Below are 23,413 nucleotides of genomic sequence, written 5' to 3'. Positions count from 1 at the left end.
TTTTTCAGCCATTTGCCTTTTTTCAATACAGCTTGTTGTAGACACAGTATTCTTTTCCTTTGATGGATGCACTTTGTTCTAAGGCCATTCATTTCAGACTTGCACTGTGTATATTATACTGCTACCCAGCTGTTTATTCTTTCAAAATAAATGTTTAATGGTTACTTCACAGGAGTTATAAAAGTTAAGCAAAAACAACAGAATCCAGCCAGAACATGTAAATTGTCAGATACACAGTAAGTGACTTTCTCAGAAAGTTTTGAGTTCTTTTGGAGAACTTCTTCTTTGCTAGGTTTATTAATCTTATCATTGTTCCCTGTGGGTTTGGGTTTTTTTTGGTGATAACCAAGACAGACAGCTCTGTACCGCTGAGCTGAGTTAAATCCTTAAAAGCAGAATCTTGTGGTTGGTCCTGACTTGAGTATAATCTCACTTCTCCAAAGTGTGAAATCTCAGTGCTTGGGGACTCATTTGTGAGCCAGATATCAGTCAAAAATCATACACAAAGTTAAGAGACTATGACGCCTTTAAATCTCATTTACTACTGCTTCTGAACAATATTTATTATGGCAGCAGGTTTACAATTACAAGATTCAAGTGATATTTCTTTCAAACAAGCATTCCATTTTCTATGCAGTCAAGCAGCCATTACTGTGCAGCTGAACCCTGGAAAAGTCTAAGCCTGTGACCTTCAGATTGCATCAGTCTAATTCACACCTTTTTTTTTCCCCTACTTATGATGTTTACAGGAAGAAATACGTGTTTCTGTACAAGTATCTGTCCACATTTCATTTAGCTACCTAAGGGATTTTCTAAGGGATTCAAGGTTAAACTTACCTAACTATCAGAAAGAACCTCTCAGGAATTCAGAAGTGTTCAGTTCAGTGCAAAATCCAGAAGATGAAAATGATAAATAAATACATAGTTCAGTTAGTTAAATTTATATTCAGTGGATTTAACCTCAGTAAGTTAAATCCCTTGCATATAAAAAGGACAGAAAGCAAATATTCCTTTATCACTTCAGCACAATGAAGTATTTCACAGTTAAAATCCATTTGTGTTCCTGTTCTTGTGTACTTAGTTCATTTTACATGTGTGTGGCGAAATGCTTGAAGCCAAGAGCACAACATGATCATTTCCCTCTGGGCATATAAAATTATTCACACATTTCTATATTTCTACTTACTCTCCAAAACAGAAATCTTCTACATGTTGAATAGTTTTATCCTTCCTGCTCAGAGGAATGGCTTCTTCATCCTCAAGGATCAGTTTTTTCCAGTCTTCACATTCATCACCGAGATCCGTCTTTTGCTTACAAAGAACAATTATACAATTACACGTCGTACTGTGTGAGCTGTTCTTGAGCTACAAATCTCTGCAGTCCCAAATAATATGTACCATCTAATATAAGGAGAAGATCATGATGTTTTTTCTATTCAGATTTTGGAGTTAAAACAATAAAGCTGCTTGCTGTATTGCAGCATGCCAACATTTGTACTACAGGACTAACTCTAGTAATCTGAAAAGACAGTGTTAAATGGAATACAAGCTTTAGTAGTGAGCTGAAGGTAACTTTGAATACTATCTACTAAGGTTTCCCACAGCCAGGTTAGATCCAAGTTTTGTGACAAAACTCTTTGAATGGAGACCAAATGGAAAAACACCAGTGATTTGGGTATTGCATCAATCTGCCCACATAGGAATCTCTAAATCATGCAGCAGAACCCTGAGAATATGAAGTTCTGTCACTGAGCAACTCCCCTGATTATACCAGGAGGCAGCACAGTGGAATGAGCAGGGATGAGACTGAGCTGAAACACTTCCATCTTCTACGGCCCAACAGGCTCTGAACGCCTCTGTAAATAACAGGAACAGGCAGTTGCTAATACAGCCCAAGTGCTCCATCTCCTAAATAAATATCCTCTTCAGGAGATTTCTAGTGGTCTGTCATGAATTAGATAAACTTTGGTCATTGAAAAATACACTATCAGCATTAATCTTTTTGTCCTGGTTACAGGACATTTCCATGGAAGGATCCAGTAAAGAAGAATCAGCTGAATGCAAACGAGAAAACCAGAAGGGACTGAAACATCAGGGAGTGGAAAATAATCAAACAGGAAAGGGAAAAGACTGGATTATCATTTACAGAATGTGCTGGGAAAGGAATTGAAACAACAATCTGGTGGGTTCTATGTAAATTCAAGAACTCAGAAAGTATGACTGAGCACAAGACTGGTCTCAGTAACGTGAATAACCCAGGCACAGCAGAGCCTCAGAGTGCCAGGTCAGATGGGTAAGGCTCAACCAGTAAAGCTGGAAACTAGAAACCTCTTTGATCTGTCAAATTACCAAAGAAAAAGAGCATTGTGGTGATTTGTCTTGTAATAAATCATGCAAACAACACAGATTTAATGTTAAGGAACACTAAAAGAAGTCATTGAAGAAATTTTTACCTGATTTTCTTTAATCCAGGATAATAACCCTGAAAAACTAAAGCTGGCCCAGTTTCCACCATAGTAATTTCTCCTGTAAAGAAAAAAAAAAAAAAACCAACAGAAAAACTTGATGGACAGATAAAACACAGCCTTTTCACATTAAAGAAAAAACAACAAAGTTTGAGACATTCAAAACATTTTCCATGACAGATTTTTCAGATGCAGAATACATAAAAATTGGTATCTCACAACTCTGAATGAGATGCAAAATTTCCCTTTTTCCTCATTTGTATCCCTCTCTGACCAAACAGACTATAGTCCAAAATCAAAGTATTTGGGGGATAAATGGATAATGCTGAGAAAAGCACATGTGAGGAAAAAGAAAGTACAGGTAATTCTGCTTCTTGGACAAGACTGACCCTCTCACCCATTATGTCAAATAAAGGAAAGTTCACTTTACTGTTTATCTGCTGAACGGATTTTGCCTATTACAGCCTGTGAAGATGCTCTGGCAAAATTCTTACTGAACTCCATGTACTGCAGGTGGAGCCAAAGGAACTGATTTGTACAAAATGATCATCCCTCCCTGAGCACTTCCCAGTTTCTATTTACCACCTTCTTGCTTGAAAAAGATTAGTTTACTTCTTTTACATCACAGAAAATTAATAGTTCTGTTATTAATCAAAGAAAGTCTATGCTCACCTTTTTTAAAATGTTCTATCAACATTTCTGTAAACATCAGTCAGATTAAGTTAGCTTTTGTTGTCATGCACAGCACATCCTAAATATTTAACAACTCCAAGAGAAAAAACAAAAGAGCAATTACATTTTAAAAAATCACCAGTTCTTGCAAAGTAAAACAGTCATTTCAGGATTTAACTCTGTTTTATGGCACTGTGAGCTGACAGTTCAGAAGCCTGAAAGACACCAAAAATACCCTCCTGAAAGGTTATCTAATGTTACTGCAAACACTAAAAAAAAATAAAATTAAATTCAGGGAGGAAGATGGGCTTGCATTTTACAGAACAATGCGAAGGCTGTTAAATCAAATGATCTTAAAATCTTATCATAACTTCCTCTGCTTCTGTGGAGTTAAGTGTGATAACAGTATACAGCTGAATTCAGGTTAGATTCTCCTGCCTGGATTTACGATGGGATGTTTTTGACAGGGCTGATCTGCCCTGACAAAGACTTCATTAGGAGTGTCAGCCCCGCTCCAGCACCAGAGGGTGATGCTCTGGACCACGGTGCTTACTTAGCATATGAAGGACAGATGTCTGCTGAGCAGGGCCTAATTGCTCCTGACTACAAACTGACCTAAAAAAGTCTTTCAGCTCCTGCAAGGCAACAGTGAAGAACATAAATAGGACATCTTGTGCAAAGACAACAAAATCTGGCGTCCTCCGAGTAAAGGCGGCTCCAATGACACAATGTGGTGTCCCAGAACTGGGGGCACCGGGACCAGACCCTGCAGTTTGGTCACTCCAAGCACCACAGCTCCATCTGCAGATGGTTTCCAATCACAAATTCCATTCCTCTTTAACAAGGAGCTCATCCTTACCTTGCTGTGTGAATGACATGGGTGAGCTTAAAAAGTACTGCTGTTTGGTGTCACATAGAACACAAAGCCACGAGGATTAAACCTATTAAATACCCAATTCTGTCAGATTCCAGCCTGTAAACCAGTCCCTGGTAGCTGCATGCTGTGATCATCACCAGCTTTGTCTGACCTGTCAATGGTGCAGGTGAACTTCTTGATGCTTGTTAAGATGCCACAGAACAAAAAGTTCAATATCCCTGTATCATCCGTCACTTCTGGGATTTCCAAAAAACACAGCCATGAAGATTTATTTTTAAGGAAATCTGCTGCTTTAGTTGCAAGTTTCTTGAATATGGAATACAATCTGGCTGTCAGAGCAAGCAAGGCCATTGATCACCAAAATCGCAGAAAACACCTGCCTAAAATTAAGAGTGGGTTTCTTGAACCTACACCAATAAAAGCCATACATATTTAGAATATTTAATAAGTTACAACTCTCAGTAAGAGAAATGAATATGCTATCTTTGCAGGAAGTTACATAAGTTTATTTGTGAGCACCCTTTTCAAGCTCAATATCATCTTCTCCTTAAGAAGCAACCTCCAGGTTTTTTTTTATCCTGGAATTTTAATTAGTTTCCCTTGCCTTACATGATGAATCAGATTGCTTAATTTTCTCAACTGAAAACACTACAGGAAGAAGACAGACGAGACATGATTACTGACATAATGAGCAAAGTTTTTAGCAGAAATCTTGAGGAGGAATTCTGAAAAGAGCTGACTAATGGTTTTACAATTAGGGGTCCTTTGTAACCAAACATTTTTGTTATAATTGCCCTGAAGATGAACTGAGGAATTCCTTAAAGTAATGGTGAAGATCAAAGCCTAATTAAAGCTAAAATATTGTCCCAAAATCTCAAGGACTAAAATCCTCTCTTCTTTTGCTCTACTAGCAAATTACAAAGATGGATATTCTCTCCCTTTTTTTAGGGTTATAATTCAATTATCCCCTAACTAAGAAAGGAAACATTTTGAAGGAGTAACAGCAGAGGCAGAAACTATTTTTTTTACTAAGTTAGAGCACAGATGTTTTCTTTTCCTACCATACACTACTTCCTAGGTTATATTTGCTCAAAACTCCTCCTGTATTACCTGGGCTTTCACCTGAATTACAACACTGCTGCTCTTACTCCATGTTTTTCAAATCTTGTATCTGTAGTTTAGAGTCAACAGAAGAACTACTGAAGCCATCTGGCAAAGTTTTGGAAATGCAGCCCAAGTACCAATTCACCACTGCAAAAAGCTTAATTCTCTCTTCTCCTACATTAGCTTGTGACTTTTTTCTCAGTTATTAACACAATTTTCCTTCAAATTCTTCAAAAGAATTTGCAAATCCCAGTCCAGAACACTGAAACCACAAATTGTTTCCAACTGATTAACAATCTTGGAATCTGAACCAAGAGAATATCTAACATGTTCTTTTGAAGGCAGACTGCAATTTGAGAAAGTGGCCAGTTGTGAAAGCAGGAGAAACACGAGTCAATAGAAGTGAGAACTGGAAAAGCCTTTCCTGGCCCGTGCCTGTTCCCAGGCCATGTCACAACCGCCAGGGCAGAACACTCAGAGCTGGTGATGGCTGGAGAAAAGCTGCTGATGCCTCACAATTGTGCCCAAGAGCTGCCTCTCTGTGTCCATCCTGCATCTGATCTTCCAGAAAGAAGTCCTGACCCATCAGAGCTGCTGTCTTTTCCAAAGGAAGTTACTGCCACATCGATTTTAAGGAGCTGAACACAAAATGACTTATGTTTCAAACCCATAAAGTTTCCTGTGCTACCTACTAAGAACACAGTCAAATGTACGAAAAATTCCCGTTCTGGCAGAGGGATCGTGTTGAGGAGCATGAGGAGAGGACTGCACTTCCTGGCCTTCCAGGAGGAAGGGTTTAACCCAAACAGCTCGAGATCCTTCAGCCCAACAAAAGGGTGATGGTGGCAGCCACTTGTGCTACATCACGTTATATCCTGGGATATGAACGTGACCATGGACCAGCTGAGACCATCTTACGAATACCTTTGGAGATCATATCCTAAATCAAAATAAATATAAAACCAACTTTTTCAAAAAAGGTCAGAAGATACCAGAATTAAGGATGTTCTGCCTAGTTTTGGTTACTGAAATTAAAGAATTCCTTTATTTTTCTTGCAAGAAGCTGACCTGCTTTAAAAAGCAACCTTTTTGCTCTCTGGTTGCTGTACTTACACAGCTCCCTCATTTCAAGATCCAAAAGAAGGTTGGATGAAGACACAGGTTCTCTTACAACATACATTTTACAAGTTCTGAAAAAAATGAGATAGATTGTCTAACAAGGTGTGGAACAAACTACAAAGCAGGTATCTTGGAGGGGGAAGGTACAGGGAGAGGGCCCAGCACACTTTTGCGTGCTCAGATGGGAGAATTTCGGACACAAGGAACACTCAAGCAAAGTAAGGTCAAAAAATAAGGTGTCAAGAAGCAAGACATGCCCAGGTTACTCTAATTCTTGTTGAAGAGAAGTTAAAATTCTGCATCTTGACATTCCTTTGCCTCTAATTAAATTCTACATGAGAAGATGAATAAGTCAATGAGGAAGGACACAGACAATAAAAATACAGCCTACAAATGCTGTATTCTAGCTGCTGAAAATCAAACACAAGAGGTAGCAAAGCATCCTGACCTCAAACTGCCCCATCCTCAGTATCCAAACAGAGATATAATTGTAACAGAGATATAATTGTAAGAGGCAAATAAGCAAAGGACCAAAAGCAGAAACTTTAGCAAACTGTTAGGAGAAAGTGCTTTGCATAAGCACAATTAGTATGGGAAGTATATTCACTTCAAGTAATCCACTTTTAGTCTTGATCTACCTTTCTTCGGCAACTCCGAGTTTAAACAAAGTGCCAATCTCCACATTTTAAATTGCAAATTACTTTTCTAAATCACTTAACAAATATCCTTGAAATTTCACATGTCAACAGCTCATTAATATCTACAGTAAATGTAGCTCTCTGAAAAGAACCACAGATTTTATGTTTATTGAGACAGATAGCTGGCACAGAGAAATAGAGCTCCTTCAATTACTAGTTGGCAGAAGCTAACTTCAGTTTAAAATCAGTCTGCAGGAATTTATGGCAACACTGCAGTGAAGTGACTATTTTGAATAAGATTAGCTACTGCTGATGGTGATGCTTGGACAGTGTTTATAAATCAAACTTAGAACTTAGTATTTTATAATAGGCCACTTCAAAACTATCTCCCATAATCACCTATGCAGTATATTATGATAAATGCAAACATGGCTGGGGATTAAAAATTATAATAAAGTGAGGTACACAAGGTAATGAGTGCAAGTAAACTGTAAACAAAGACTTTATGCATATATATTTTCAATACCTTGTGCTCAACTTAACTCAGAGTTTTGTAGGGAACAACAGATTAATCACAGTAGCACACCTAACACAAGCATTTCAGTAACCCCAAATCTCATTTCCTTGTACCCTGAGAAGATTTGAAATTCATGATCCTTAAAGAAGGAAAATCATACATTGTTAAACAGTGATATTCTGAATATAAACAGCTTTTTTGGTTGATGAATTTTCAATTATACTGTTACCTCAGTAAAACAAAACTTGAAAATTCATCTAGAAACGAGTATATTAAACCAGACAAAGTAAGTAACAATAAAATGTTTTAATTCAGATGAATCTCTGGCAACCTTTCCAAGACTCAACTTTTCATTTAGAATTCAAATGGCATCGGGTGCTGGTTTTCTGTTGGTTTTGGAGGCTTTTTTTGCAAGAACACTTAAACACAAAAAGCAGATGGCCTGAAACGCTTCCCTCTTTATGGGGCTGGGTCTTTACAGTTAAACATTTCTATTTTTCTTGGCCAAGGTATGGATTCTAGACCATGATCCAGGAAGCACATACATCAATTAAAGGGGCAGCTATTAATATGAGGGAAGAACACCTTGGTTAAGAACACCTTTTCCTGCACTAGAGTTGGGAAACAACTCCACAGGAGAAAGGCATCAGACGTGGAGGACTTCATTATAAAAGCATGTGTGAATGTAAATAAGCCCATTTAAGTGAAACAGTAATGAACAAAATCTGTATTCCACTGTTCTAATTGCTGCTCCTGTGAATCTTCTGAAAGCTCTCCATCAAAGCTAAAAACAGGCATGGCTAAAAGAAACCCAGGGGCTCACATTATTACAGACTTTGATAGCCAATGAAAATAAAATGCTGAAATAACAGAAGTTATTCTCACCAAACAGAAAGGGATAATTAGTGTCAGGAATGAGAATGAAGGGCACTAAAGCTGTGACCATTCCTGCCTGTACCAGAGAAGGAGCAATCACAGCACCCTTCACCACAGCACTGATCTTCCAAATTCCTGAGCCAGCAGGCAAAAACTGCCTGTTCTGTTGATGGAGATAACACCCCAAAATAAGGCAGAGACAGAAGCATAACGTTACTTGATGCCAGATGAACACGAGAGAAGCCCTGCAGCGCTCACTGGCACAGACACACACACAGTTCAGTTCTTCAAAAGAGGCATCACTGGAGCCACTTACGAATCCACGTGAAGAACTCTCTGGCCACTTCTGGCACACGCTGCGGCAACAATGGATTCAGGCAAACCTGGAACGACACCGGCAGATTTTAGAACTCAGGATGCCAAGATATATTAAAAACTGAAATAAAAGTAGAACTTGGTCAGAAGCACGCAACTCAAACAACAGAAATTTTACAATGTGAGTCACTGAAATTTTTAACAGTCTCATGCTACTGAAATAATGAACACTATTTTGTGTTAATATTTTCTTATGACGCTCTTGAATGCAAAGAAACTTTTTTGTTTAGTAACTGTATGACACGTGACTTGCAAACACTACTGAGTTAAAGCTTGGCACCAGTGTTTTCTCTAGAAACCTTGTGATCATAAACAGATGGAGCACTTGCCAGCACACTGATACCCAAATTCTAGTGGGATGCTCTGTAACTGCATCCCTCCTGATGCAGGCAGGTATTACCTGACGGCATTTTTGTGTATTTTTGTTCACTTCCAAGTGACTGACACAAAGACTGTGGTTGTCCTTAAAGTGATATCCCTACAGAAATCTCCCGTGTCATGCAATTATACTGTGTCAAATCAGTATGTCTTCACCACACTTAGAAAAAAATACATAGAAAAAAGCACACCAAAAGGCTAGTGATATTTCTCTACCAGCAATACATGCTTGGGATGGCACAGGATCCCATTTGGAAGTCTAATAAAGAAATGAGGCTGTTCTGTAATGCCTATTCCCCCTCAGCAGATTTCCCAGGCCCAGTTGGATGACTGGGATCTCTGAGCACGTTCAGGAGAGCAGGACAGCTCACAGGATAAGGAGCTGCACGGCACTAACTCCACTGGAATCTCTTTTTAAATGATCTATTGGCTGTTTAAGCAGGTAATTCAGTAACTGAGATTAAAACTCTAAGGGGCTGGTATTAGGAGACACTTAGGCCACATCTTCAATTAAGGGATGAGATTAAACAAAGTGAAAGGAGTTGGGGTTGATCTGATTTACGGCAGCGCCAGGAGCAGCTGCTCCAGTGCAACTGCAGAGACAGAACTGCAAGTGGAAAACTCAGGCATGGGAGAGCACAGTCTTTTTTGGCTTGCTTCATGACAAACATCATCTCTGGCAGAATTCCAGGCCTATTCCAGCTGTCAATGTCTTCAGAAGGAATACTGATTTCACATACAAATAAATCCTGACCTTACCAATGTGATGATTCATTTAAAACACAACGCAATAGTTAAAGGTTACTGAATAACTCCCTACTACTTGTAAGGCAGCAGTTTTCACTTAGAGTAAGAAGCTGTTAGACTTTAATGGGATATTAAGCACAATTTAGCCCTCACAGAGACACGAATAAATAATTTTAAATGGCTAAGCTAACCTTTATTAATACTAGAACCTGAAATGCAGTCTAGGAAACACCTCGTGGGACTTACAGACACTGGACCACAGTTTCACAAACCCTTTAAGCCAGCAAAGGCAAACACAAACATCAAAATAAAGAGGTTCAACCTCTGGGCCCTGATCTTCTGCCACTCCTGAACTCCTTCTACAGCAAGCAAAGGGTCAGTTTTTGGGAGAGCAGTTCCATGGTGGTGTCCATAAGCATAAATGCTTGGATCAACACAATGGAGGTTTTAGGACACGCGCGACAAATTTCCCAGGAAAACAGCTACAACTTCCCTTCAAATTTTCTGGCTTAATGAATATTATTTTGATGGAGAAAATCCTTTTCTGAATTGATAAAGCAGAAAAAGTGACAATAGCTTTGCATTGCTGACCTTCCACAGCAGTGAAGGCTGACAATTAACCTCTGGGAGTAGAAAGAGGGATGAACAATCACACCAGTTCCTCGGACATTTGTTTCACAGCCTAGAAAGGCCAATAACCTTTAGAGTTGAATTTTTTGGAAGTAAGAACTCAAAACACAGAGCACTGTGAACAAGGAGAAAACACTCCACTGCAGCACACCCCTCAGAACTGACAGGAGCCCCTGGCTGCACACACTGATCATGGGAGAGCAGCTCCCCGTTCAGCTGCCCCCCCATTTATATACACGTTCCATTTCACTCCCTCTATAAACTATCTGGAATAGAATCTACAACTACTATTTTGTTGGGAGTTCCTGAAAAAGGTTTTCTTTCCCTCAATGGGGCACAGCGAGTATTACTCTAGAAATGGAATTGAGAAACTTGTTTCTCCTTCCTTATTGATAAAAGCCACTGAGAAAGTGTTGTAAAACATCACCAGTGCTGCCTGGCTGACCTGGGCTGGAGTTATAGCTACCAGGGCATAACTGATTGCTTTAAGCTTGATCCAATTGATACTGTGTTGGAGGTCTGTTCTTCCATTAACCTTGGATGAAATTGTTCCCTGAATTAGCTTCCTTGCTTTTGAAAGCTGGCATCAATTTTCTGCACCAATCCTTTGCTTCTCAGATGCCGTGGCCCCCCACGTACCCACTGGGAACAGAGAGAGGCTGAAAGGCAAGGCCTGTGAATTCCTCCTCTTGGAGAGGCTCTCCAACAACCTGAGAGAGCAAGACACCAATTGTTCCATGACAAAACCTCAGTAAAGCCAAGAAATAAGACTGTGCTGTGGTACCAGTTTCTGAATTCTCTTCTCCAACAGAAACAAAGGCACATGGGAAAGAGGCAGCTTTGTCAAGTGCCAGTTACTCCTACGTGGGATTTGGACTGCAGGATGGCTACTGGACAAAAGCCTTTTCCAAGAAAGAATGTTCTGGTAAACACACCATCATCACATAGGTACAGATAGTCCTTCTCTACCTAGGACAAAACTAAATAGGAAAAGCCTCCTCACAGAAATGCTCATTAATGTAATGACAGCATAGGAAGCTGAACTGTCTCCTACTGGATGCTCACAGACTGGTGCAAGATAGGTCCCCTCCAGATGATCCAACAGCAGAGAAATATTACCATCTTTTTATGAATTGTTCCTACTTGGACACAGCTTTCTATTCTGGACTTTGATTTGTCAAAAACCCTAAACTGGATTATATCCAGCTTTTGAAATGTGTTCGGACCCTCTCTACAGGGCAGAGCAGAGTCCAGATTCTGAAGTTTCCCTTATGCCTAATGAGTAAATAAAGCTGGGTATCTCCAGGCTGTTTTCCTCCTGAGGATTATTCCAATACTTCCTGCCACTTATCCTTCTTGGGGAACAGGCATCTGCTGGTTTGGTCATCTCGAGGGATGCAGGATTTAGCACCATAACCTGTACCACTCACTAAGTGTTTGAACAGGCAGCTGAGTAACGATTTGGATCCAGTAACTGGCATCACTAAGAACAACAAGATCTAAATGAGAATCTACATCTCCTTTTAGATTACTACTAAAGAATTCTAAGATTGTACTGCTATCAAAATCAGTAATCAAATTACTGAATCATCGTTGCCCTCTGCTACAATTAGTAATAACCAATATGTTTCTACCAAGTTATTATGCATACTCCTTACTGTGAAGCACAGCACACATTTCACTCTATCTGAAATGAAAAGGGCTACTGCAAAAGAACATTTCCTCAAATAAGGTTCAAATCCAGACAATTTTTAGATTTGCCATGGTATTAGCAGGAAATAAGAAGTCTGAGTAGGAATTGCATGATCCAACCACAAGAAAGCAGCACCAGATCCAGATTTTACTGTGTTATACATAAACATCTGGCAGCATAAAAGGGATTTATGTGGAGGAATAAGGAGTCCATACAATACTTGTATCATTTAATGTGCTGACTCAGAAGTTCTTTGTATTTGAGGCAGAATCAATTCAGAAATAGCAGTGCTTGCTACCAAGAAATGTTTCTATACTTTCTGTGTTTCCTGGCCCTTTCATATCCCCCTTTAGAATGCTTAAATGTGAAATATTTGCATTATGCCAGATTGCCATGTACTTCATTTCTCTTACTAGAAAAACAAAGATAAAGAGTTTTCCTTCAAGAAGGAGGACTGGTTAGTGCCAGTTGGAATCTCTATCATCATTCCTTAAAGCCACTGCCTTCTTCCTCCTCTTACTAACCCCCATTTATCAGATGGAGTATTAAATTAGCCTCTCTGGCCTTGTCAGGGAAACAGTAATTTAAAATTTCAGTGAGGTTGGACACTGCATCTGCACACAGATATAAATATAAAATGAGTGATTTTACTCATTAGTGATCCCTAGATTGCTACCATGTTCTAACAGGTAGAATTTCACAGGTAGTACTTGATACCCATCCAGCAGGTGATGCATTTGGTGCCTCACTGAAACTCGAGTGCAAAGTCAAAGTGAACCAACTGGAGTCCCCAGTACTGGTCCAGGAGCAATGCTGACCACACACCTGCCCTCCTGTGTTTGGACTTCTTGCTTGGAAAGAAAAAGAATGGCCAGCAGATTGAATCATAACACACTGGCTCTAATTAGATTAACAAACACTGTGGCATGGCCACATCAGGTCTGTAGGAGCAGTTTTTGTGTGTGATGCACTGGGAGCTGCTGTGAAAGACTCCAGGGCTGCACCAGAACCAGCTGCAGCACGGGGGGAAGGCACCCAGCAAGTCCAGAGCACAACCACAGGGTCAGGACAACCCTCTGAAGAAGAGCACAGTGCCCTCAGCCCCCTCTCACTGCCACTGCCTGAGCACTGTCTCCATCACACCTTCCTGCAAACGGAACAGGCACGTTAATCCCAATAAATTACAGAGGTGCCTGCTGCAAACTGACCTTGAATTCTGCATCTGGCTGTTTCCAGCAACCTCTGACCAAGATAATCTCCATTACGTGAATTTTTGGAGCTTCCCTATGAAGCAAAATCAACTGCACTTTCACTTTCAAGAGTAGTGTTTTAGAAGTAAAAAACAAATAGGAGAATTGGTTACACATTATTTAGTTACCAAAAAACCAATTCTACTTACAAAACTACAATTCTAGTTTCAACACAGCAAAATTCAAATTTCAGATAACTGCTGAGCTACAGAATTTTTTTCTTCAGCTTTAAAAGCCAATTAATTTTAAAAAGTGTTGCAAAATAATTCAGTTATAACCCACCTCTGTGTAATCAAAAATTAATTTTAGGCTTACACACTGTGCCTCCTGCTCAGCAGCTGTACATGCTGCTCTAGTGATGCACTGCCTTTAAATGGAACCAGTCACTGCCCTGAGCAATTTATAAACAGCTTCATATGTGTGGAAGTGTCTTGGTTCCTAAGCTGTTCACTGCAAACTATTTCCCAGTCATCCAGCTGATAAGTTTTTACTGAATTACATGAGATTCATCTTGAAAAGGCTTAAATGTTTAATTTGCTTTACTGTATCTACTAAATAAATCACAAGTGGCTCTTTCATAATATAAAAGTTGAAGGAAAATATATTAAAAATGCTGGAACACAGACAATTCCAAAACAATCTTCTGGAGTCAGACAGTTGACCAGCTGCAATAAATTTTGTTTGCATCTGAACTTGTAGGAAGAGAACAGCAGCTGACTCTGGAGGAGCTCACTACACCATCTTCATGGTGTGTTTTCGGTATAAGTGGAACTTTAAAGGCATTTCATAATTTAATTGGAAATTAAAATATTCATTGTATATAATAAGTTAAAGATAGCTAATTAAATTTGAATATTAGGTTTGATTAATTTTAATATGTGCTCATATTGCAGAACACTATCAGAAAATATTTCTACATTACAGAATATGGTATAGAAATGCCAATCCACTGAGGCAAGTGAAAAATCATAACTGGTCAAGGGAGGAGCCTGCACTGTAATTCCATATAGTTATCTGTATCCCATCAGGGGAACCTGGCAATGCAAACCATGGACCCTGACAGTTGGTACAAATAAATGTTATTTAGGAAAGGAATGACATTTCCTAGTGGAACAGACAAATGTGTCTTTTCAACTGCTCCTGATTCAGCCCAGAACTTTGCTGAGCCTTTTTCTACAGGAGTTTGTCACCTTGATATGCAGATGACCTACTCTGTGTTTTTCAAAGTAGGTGCACAGGAGTCCTACAACCTCTTATTTTGTAAGATCAGCAATATAATCTGAAAACCTGAAGAACACAAACAGGCTGAGAAGGACAACAAAGGGTTCACAGAACAATGAGTTTTCTCCCAAGAGCAGCCAGGGACATTGCACAGGATCTGGGAAAGAAACCTGGCTGAGGCAGCAGTAGGAGCCTAGACCTCCAAGGTGGCTGTCACAGCATCTCTGCTACACCCCAAAATCCAGACAGGAAACCAGGCCAGAACACAACCCCTCAATTTTAAAATTTTAGTTAGGTTAAAGAAACTCAGAAAGAAGATAAAGGCATGTTTACATTTGGAGAATACTAAAAAAACCAAAGGGGGACACACAGGACACGGGACAGGACGGTGAGTCAGTGTTCATTTTGTTAGGAAATGACTTATTCACAAATGATAATAAAAATGTGGCTCTATTTCCTCCTTCCAGACACCAACATTACCAGTCAGTGCCACTGTGTTAGTCCACAATGACCAGTGACATCAACAAATATCCACCTTCAGCTGGTTTGCCATGGAGCTTTCAACTCTAAATAGCTGCTGATGTAAACTGAAGACTGTGCAGTTATATAAAGTAACATAACCAAAATACCGGCCTAAAAGATGTATTAAAAAACATTTTTGGCACATCCTAAAAATATCCCGCAACAATAGAAACATTAGGAATTATTTATTTTTTTTAAAATCAGCCTTCAGTGTTTACTTCAAAATTCACATCCATAATACTCAGGTTAGTTTTTCAAGGTGTATTTTAAAAATAGTGTTAGTATCTGGAAGTGATTTCTCCTAACACTACACTTACATAAGATAAACATAAAGTACTTACACCACTCCCAGCATATCGAACAATAAATAATAGATTCTCCTGACAGGACTTTGATGACCTGGCAAAGCCCGAGTGCTTTCAGCCAAAATCATATGAAACCATAAATCACTCTTTATTTTATAGAATATTTCAAAATGGATTCCTGCTTTCTACCTTGAAAGTCATTTCATGTGTTATTTATAACCACTGAAAACCAGAATGGAAAGAAAATTGCATAGAACTAGAAAATTTACTGACTGCTTTTATAAAAAATAACTCCTTTTTAGAAAAAAATTAGAATTACTGGCAGACAAACTTGTGGATACAACACCTTTTAAAGAGCCATATCCTCTACAACTTGCCCAGCAGTCATGCAGGCCTTGTGGAGCATCAGAGACAAGTTTAAGTCAAGACTGAATGCAGTCAATGAACTGAAGAAATCCCAAGGTAAGGATGACCCTGCACCTGTATCCACAGACACATTGCAAATCTTTGCACTTACAGGAGCTTCTGCCCCAAATTCAGTGTTGCTGAATGTTTTGCCTATGAATTCTCCTGTTTGACAACTTCAACAATGAACCCCCTTAACTGAACATGACTAATGCCCACCTCGAATTCCCAAATCCCAACTTGGATCCTACAGGCTTTCAGACAATAAAAATCAACAAGCACCAATTCACAAAAAAGAGGTTCCATTTGCATTAAGCTTCCTACATTAGAACAGCTAAATGAGCCTGAAATAAAATTCAAATCTAACCTTACCACTCAATCTAATTACTAAAATTAACAGATGTACAAATTACAAAACCAGGAAAAGGCCACACATGCAGAAAAGAATGAAATTACTACTAAGCATTAAAAATACCATTAACACAAAGGTTCTAGTTATTACATATGACAATTAAATATCCACAGGTACACTCAGCACTGGTTACAGCATTGCAAAACACAGTTGAAGACTAGGCTAAGATATTCCCTCAGGAGTCACTTCCCAAAGAGAAGACAGATGAAAGTTTTACTCTAAATAATCTTCCATACTGAGTAATTTAATAGAGATTTTAAAAACACCGGTCAGTCAACAGTGTTAATCACCATTTATATATGTTCTGAGCAAAAAGGAATGCAGAGAAAAGGCAAAACAATTCCTAAAATGCAGAATTCTGAAAATCTTGAGACTGGTTACAGCAAAACTCTCTACAGGTGGGCAAAAAGTCATCTCTGAATACCAGTGGCTAAAATAGATGAATAGCTTAACATAAATTGTATAAACTTTTGAGTTTCTGCATCATGTACACAAACACTGTTTACTTCATGGCAGTAAAGAAAGGATTATCCTCAAAAATCACAGAAATTATGAAATTTTTAATATTATACCCTCACAGTTTGATACTTTAGCTTTTCATTATTAACTATTCTTCTCATACAGACAAAATACTCACAAATCTGTAGACATATGAGAATTTCAGGCTCATTATTAGGGCTTCCACTCCATACAAGAGGGTTAAGAGCACAGAATGGATCTCCTCATTTGCTCAATAACCTTAATTTTGCATTTTTAGTAGAGTTATGGTCAACAATGGGGCAATATGTTTTCTTAACTCTCAGAAACTCCATAAATAAATCAGAAATCCTTTAAGCAATTACACAAACACTGCACAGGAATTGCTTTTTTTTCTGCTAAACACTGAAATTACATTAAGAAACCCACTCATTCTATTCCAAATGACTGGAAATCTTAAATCCCAAGGACAAAATTTGACAGATTAGTGGACTCCAAAAACAGAGTTGCTGATGTCACATGGAAAACAAGAACATTTAGAAGTGTCTTCCCATTTGTGCTCCAACCAACACCCTGAGCTCTTCAAAAAGTCAAACAAAATCCGGGTGTAAATCTGGGACCTACAAACAGTGGTCATTTGGAGCATTTTAAGATTAGATTAGAGCTCAATGCTGAATTTAAGGTGGGTGGCTTATCAAGATCAGTCTTAACCAGGTCACTGTCACTGAGTCCTACACACAGAAATCTATTTCCATACATATAAATTATTTCAATCCACAGGCAGCAAGAATCCTACTTCTCAAGGAGCATTTTAAAATTTCCCTAGTAGTTACACTGTGGTTTGTTTCAGTGAGACATTCCAGGTCTCCATCATTATTGACCTGATATTGTACAGGATATAAAATGGGCAGGAAGTTCAGAATAAAGGTGTGTGCAATCGTTCATAGACTAAAAAATATGCTTTAATGAGAAAGACTCAAATTTTTTTTGTTACTTTAAAGCACGCATAGAGATTGGAAAAAAAAATTAAGTATGAGAGTTCTTGTATTGTAGGATACGATTAAAAAAAACATATTATCAGCATATACCACCAATACTGCAACGAGATGGGGTTTAGCTCTTCAGAGCTGGTTTTGGCTCACAAAAGCAAACCTGCCCAGCAGGACGGTGTTTCCGGAAAAGGGGCTGGCAGGGGAGGCAGAGTCAGTCAGACAAGGCTTTCTGAGGCACTGAAGGAGCCCCCGGCTCAGGTGTGCGGGGCACGGGCGAGTGCCCGCTCACAGGGCCAGGGGTCGCACACAGACAGCCCCACCCGCATCTCCGCCGCACCTCTATTTCTAAGCACATCTGGGCACTTACGTGTTATCAGCAACCCTGGGGCGGGCTGCGATTGCCGGGGACGCTGTGAGGGCGGCTGTCCCGGCAGCTGTCCCCGCAGGCACCTCGGCAGCGCTCGCAGCCCCAGAGCCCCCAGCCCGCCCTGCCCAGACGCCGCTGCCTCCCCTCAGCCTCCAGCTCCGCCCGCGTCCCCCTCCGCCGCCCCCTCGGCGACACGGCCGAGGGGCCGTGCGGGCGCTGCCCCCCGGGCCCGTCCCGTGCCGTCCCGTACCGGTGCCGAGCACCACCACCTCGAACTCCGAGGGCAGGTTGTCCGCCATCTTGGAGCCGCCGTCACGCGGCGCCGGCGGAAGGGGCGGGGCCGGCACGGGGGGGTTCCGGGGCCGCGGCGGGGGCGGGGCCGGCCCTGAGGGAGCGGCCCTGAGGGAGCGGCTCCGAGGGAGGAGCTCCGAGGGAGGGGCCCTGAGGGAGCGGCCCTGAGGCACCGCCCTCACGGCACCGCCCTCACGGCACCGCCCTCACGGACCCGCCCTCACGGCACCGCCCTCACGGCACCGCCCTCACAGACCCGCGGGGCGCCCTCCTGCCAGCCCTCACAGCCGCCTCCACCCCTCAGCCCCTCGGCCTCCCCGTCTGTCCCATTCCTCGCCCCTCTGCTGTTCTCCTCATCCGCAGAACGAGCGTTTACCTGGGATACAGGGATGTCGTGGGACGCGGCGAAGGCACGCGAGCTCCGAGCCTCCATGAGTAAACTCCGCGAATTCAGCCATACAGCGGCATTCTCCCTGCTTGGCCAAATGCAAGACAATTCAGTGCAAACACCCGTATTTTTTAATGATTTACGGGTCGGTTATTGGGAAGAAATTCTTCGTTGGGAAGGAATTGTTCCCCGTGAGGGTGGTGAGGCCCTGGCACAGGTTGCCCAGAGAAGCTGTGGCTGCCCCATCCCTGGAAGTGTCCAAGGCCAGGTTGGACGGGGCTTGGAACAACCTGGGCTGGTGGAAGGTGTCCCTGCCCATGGCAGGGGTGGGACTGGATGAGTTTTAAGGTCCTTCCCACCCAGACCATCCTGTGATTTTGTGAATTCCACTGAAGTTTCTTGGATAACCAGTTCTTCAGAGACAACAGATGTCACTTTTCTTATTTCCCCTGCAAATGCGCTGTTTCCAAAACAATTCCTGTTGTTTCTTCAATCTCATTGCTTAGTGCTTTTTATTAATATATCCAAGAAAGTATTTCCCTAATTATTTTAAAAAGTTCCTTAATCCCCAACTGCAATAATTTTTTTCCTTTAGCCACCACGTTGAATGCAGATTTAAAAAGTGCATTAAGTTATTAGTGTATTAGTTAGAAAGTGAGTCATTAATCTAACGCCCTTTCTTGTTAATTAACAGCCATACTGTATGTTTGATTGTACTATGTTCTCTGCGTGCAAAACCCTCTCTATTTTTCTCAATGCATCAATTAACTCATTTTTAATTTCCCTCTAAAGCCAAAAAAAACCTCCTCCTGCACCTTACAAAGAAAAGAAGTTGGAATCTTGAATGAAATCCAGGATCTACTGGTCCAGAGTAACTCCTCCTGTATTACCAGTCCGAGTGAAAGAACAGCAAGTATAAAACCAAATATTTGAAAAACCCAGATACAGCAACATAGGCAGAACACCTGTGCCAGAATACTCTGGAAATTTCTGGAAAGTTTTGCTTTTTATTTTGCATTTAATGGCTTATATGGCTTTAAACTAATCTCTTGATGTTATTCATTGTGTATGATTATATTAAAGTCTTAACACCTTAAATCAATAATAACCATAAACCAGCTAGCAGCCTGTTAACACCTTATTACAAGCTCCTTGTTCACATAGCAAAAGAATAGTGAAAATAGTATAAAGTGACTAATGGAAACCAGAGCCCACCTTTACCCCCACCGTACTGCCAGACCTGCTAGAGCAGAGTCAGCACAGAAGATGGTCTAGCAGGAAACACCAAACAACAGAAGAACAAAAAATACATAGCTTTAAACATCAGTGCTTCATTACTACACTGAGAAATACATAACAGAGAAAATGAGTGGTTATTAATTCAGATAGGAGTAAGATCAAATCTTATATTTCTTATATTTATGCTTTCAATTGTCCCACAGAGATTTCGATTCAAACTTCCATTCTGCAATTCTGTGAACCGAGCTGTCATTTCTACTTCTCAACCTGCAACACGGAAATTTAGCTCCAGAATTCTCACAGGGCTGGATCATCCTGACCTAAATGTCTTGTGTTCAGGAACAAAGCATCACTATATTGGTTAGATCAGATAAGACAAATTCCCCTTGCACATCCCTTTCCTGCTGAGGGAGGGCACACTCATGAAAATATAACATCATCGTGAAACCCTTTTGTTATTGTTTAACATAACTCTAGGACTGTGCTGGAGCAGAGCTATTTCACTGTCAATGTCTTACTGTTTCTCAAGTGCTTAAGTATTTATCCCACCACAAAATGCTGTTGTTTGGTGCTGTGAGTTCCTGTGAGCTTCATTCATAAGATGCAATCAGTGCAATCCTATTTCATGATGACAGTCATTATCCACTGGACCAGAAATCCTCCTTAGTACTATTTATTTGACAAAAATGATTATTCAGGATCTTTACCCGCAAGGTTTGTCAGTCCCACACAACACAAAAATATTTCTCTGTACTTTACAGTTTTAATATCTGCAAATGTAGAAGTGAAATATGTAAGTATGAATAATTTTTATGAGAATTTCATGGACCTTGAGAAAATGTCTTGCCATGTTTTTCTCTTTAGCTATTTAATTGCAATGTCATATTAACAGAAAGCAGCATACCCAATTCTGCATGGATGAATAAACACATTCAATAAAGAAGATTTAACAGAGTAAATCAAACACTGGATTAAACATTTTCTGCATAACAGACCACAAAATGGGCATTCATTTTACCAATAGATCCTCTACATTAGAAACAAATAGAAATGCACACCAACATAATTAAACTGCACATCCTGTGGCCTGATTACTGAATTTCCCTGTATTTTGTTAAACTAGGTCTCATCAATTAGAATTGCCAAAATGCATTCCAAAATGCATACAGAAAAACTAAATGTAATTCTTTTAACCATTTGTATTCAATACATTTTCCCCTATGTTTTATGAAGTAATTCACAATCCTATATATTGCGGGGGATTTATACAGCGTTTTTAGCAAAAACAATTCAGAAGGACACATAAAAAGATCAATTTTAAGATTCCATTTTCAGCAGTTCTAAATACTTTTCCTGTGAGCAACTTTTCCTACTTTGATTTCCAGCAAAACATCTCTCCTAAAAACATGGTGTTTTGCTTTATAACTTTTATTCGGGATTTTCACATATTCATAGAAGTACCTCTGTTACTTTAAAGTCTGTGCAGTTAACATTTACCTCTATCAAAATGCATTTCAGAAATGTAGTAATCTGAGCAAAACCTCATGTTTTTATGTTCCCAGGGAGAAACACTGAAGCTCGAAGGAAAATCAGCAAGAATCAGCATTAGAATGATGGAGTTTCCAGTTATTTCGAGATCTAGTCTCAGATCATTTGATCAAATGTGTCTCCCCCCAAAAACAAACAGCAAATGCTTCATATTCCCTATGATGAATTTTAATTTTTTCGCGTTACAGCCTCTTTATCCTGCGGTGACTTCACGTGTGAAATCTCATTATTCATTCTGTTATTCCCTCAATGGCTACAGAATTTAATTCTCCTCGAGTCCCAGTTTGAATAAGGATCAGCAGCAGGATCGGGCCTATTAGCTGCTTGAAACATCTCGTGAATAACCCGATTTATCCCAACCAAATGGCTCATTAGTTCAGGCAGCAGGGAAATGTTTGTGTGTGGCTGCAGTTCTGCGTGGTTTTCATATGGAGTTTGCAGTTATACAACTGCTCAAGCATGAACCAACTGGATTGTTCATTAACCACAGGAACAGCCACTCTGTGCTCAAGCATGTTTAGCAAAAAATTAGTTGTTTCCAAATTTAGTCCAAACTCCCAGACACCTTTATTCTGTCTCCTCCTTGGTTACCACTATCTGAGTTTTTCTCTCTTCCTGTAGTTAGTCCTAATCGTGCCCTCAAATCTTGTCTTTTATTAATGGCATTAGACCCTAAGGCACAAATTCTCAGTGAGATGGACATACTCAGTTCCCATGGATGGGATGAATATTCCTCTGATACAGTCATCTTGGCCTTGGTACGTCAGTGAACTGAACATAGCTTAAAAACTCTGAATAATAAACCCACATTCTCTACCTAAGGAGCACTGGAACTAATGTTGAAATTGCCCTTTTGATTACTAAGATGTGGGTAAATTATAGGATTGTTTAGGGAGATGGGGAAAGAATTACATGTCACTTGACTTCTGTAAGCAGGCAAGGCAAGGAGTCTATTTTTCCAATGACAATTGCAACAATTCTGCAGGTCTCTCATGGCAGTCAAAACTTCCTTGTACAAAATGAACACAGAGGAGAGAAAAAACAGGATCATGGCTTTGATCAGGCTGCTCTGCCCAGCCTGGATGGCAGAGGATGGAAAGAAAGCTCCACTCCAGCTAAATTGAGAATTACCAATGAGTTTTCCAGGTCTCCAGGTCTCCTAAAACTACAGATGTGCAGGATGAAGGAGATTGTCTTTGCAGCAGCCTCAAAATGCAGGGTTTTTTTTATGCTACAGGATAATCTTTAATCTTAAAATAGCTGATGAACCTTGGATGACTAATATGCTGCAGTTTTCATTGCTTGTCTCTCAGAGACGTGGAGGAAAACTTACTTTAGGAACTGGAGACATGGAGAACTGTAGAATCAGACTGTATCTTGATTTACAGTGAGCTAACCCCATGTTATTATGTACATTACATAGGGTCAGTCATGGGTTTATTTGGCTTGATTACTTCTCTTGTAGTGGTTACTAAAATAATGACCACAGTTGACCCTCTAAGGATTTAAAGTATAAACTCTCAGAGAATAAATGCATTTTGTATATGTATCAAAGAACGGTTATATGGCTAAATTACATGTTCCAAGCTTGGCATTTCTAAATACTCTTAATAACCAATCTCTTCTGTTTCTTCTCACCTACTGAAAATGGCAGCATTATAACAGAATGTGTTATCCATAACAGCACTATAAATTGGGAAGAATTACTGAAATTATGCCATTGTAAACCAGGATGCTACAAAACAGTTGAATGCTTTCTGTCCTAGCAATTCCATTATTTGTATATTCCAGCATCTAAAAGTCTTGGTCAGTCATGGTATTTCTGCAATTGCCAGTAAACACCAGAAAAAAGAAACGGATTGGATGTGTGGGACTGCTGTATAAAGTTGGGCAATAAATCAAGAT

At 40.0% G+C, this 23,413-nt stretch overlaps 1 protein-coding gene across 2 annotated transcripts in view; it reads right to left on the bottom strand.

Moving 5' to 3' along the window:
- Positions 1 to 18,379, bottom strand: part of CHM (CHM, Rab escort protein 1) — a 51,758-nt gene extending 33,379 nt beyond the window's left edge. For both annotated transcript variants that reach the window (XM_017818602.1, XM_017818594.1), the window contains exons 1-4: positions 18,293 to 18,379; positions 8,585 to 8,651; positions 2,454 to 2,526; positions 1,187 to 1,311 (exon numbers count right to left, since the gene is read on the bottom strand). In XM_017818602.1, the coding sequence (XP_017674091.1) occupies positions 1,187 to 1,311; positions 2,454 to 2,526; positions 8,585 to 8,651; positions 18,293 to 18,341 (314 nt within the window). In that variant the 5' untranslated portion in view covers positions 18,342 to 18,379. The remainder of the gene's footprint in view (positions 1 to 1,186; positions 1,312 to 2,453; positions 2,527 to 8,584; positions 8,652 to 18,292) is intronic.
- Positions 18,380 to 23,413: the final 5,034 nt, after the last annotated feature.

Source organism: Lepidothrix coronata, unplaced genomic scaffold (assembly GCF_001604755.1).
Source record: "Lepidothrix coronata isolate B3197 unplaced genomic scaffold, Lepidothrix_coronata-1.0 Scaffold2, whole genome shotgun sequence".
In the NCBI taxonomy this organism is placed as follows: Eukaryota; Metazoa; Chordata; class Aves; order Passeriformes; family Pipridae; genus Lepidothrix; species Lepidothrix coronata.
Note: the sequence above shows the minus strand (reverse complement) of the source record. Positions and strands in the feature narration are given on the sequence as shown.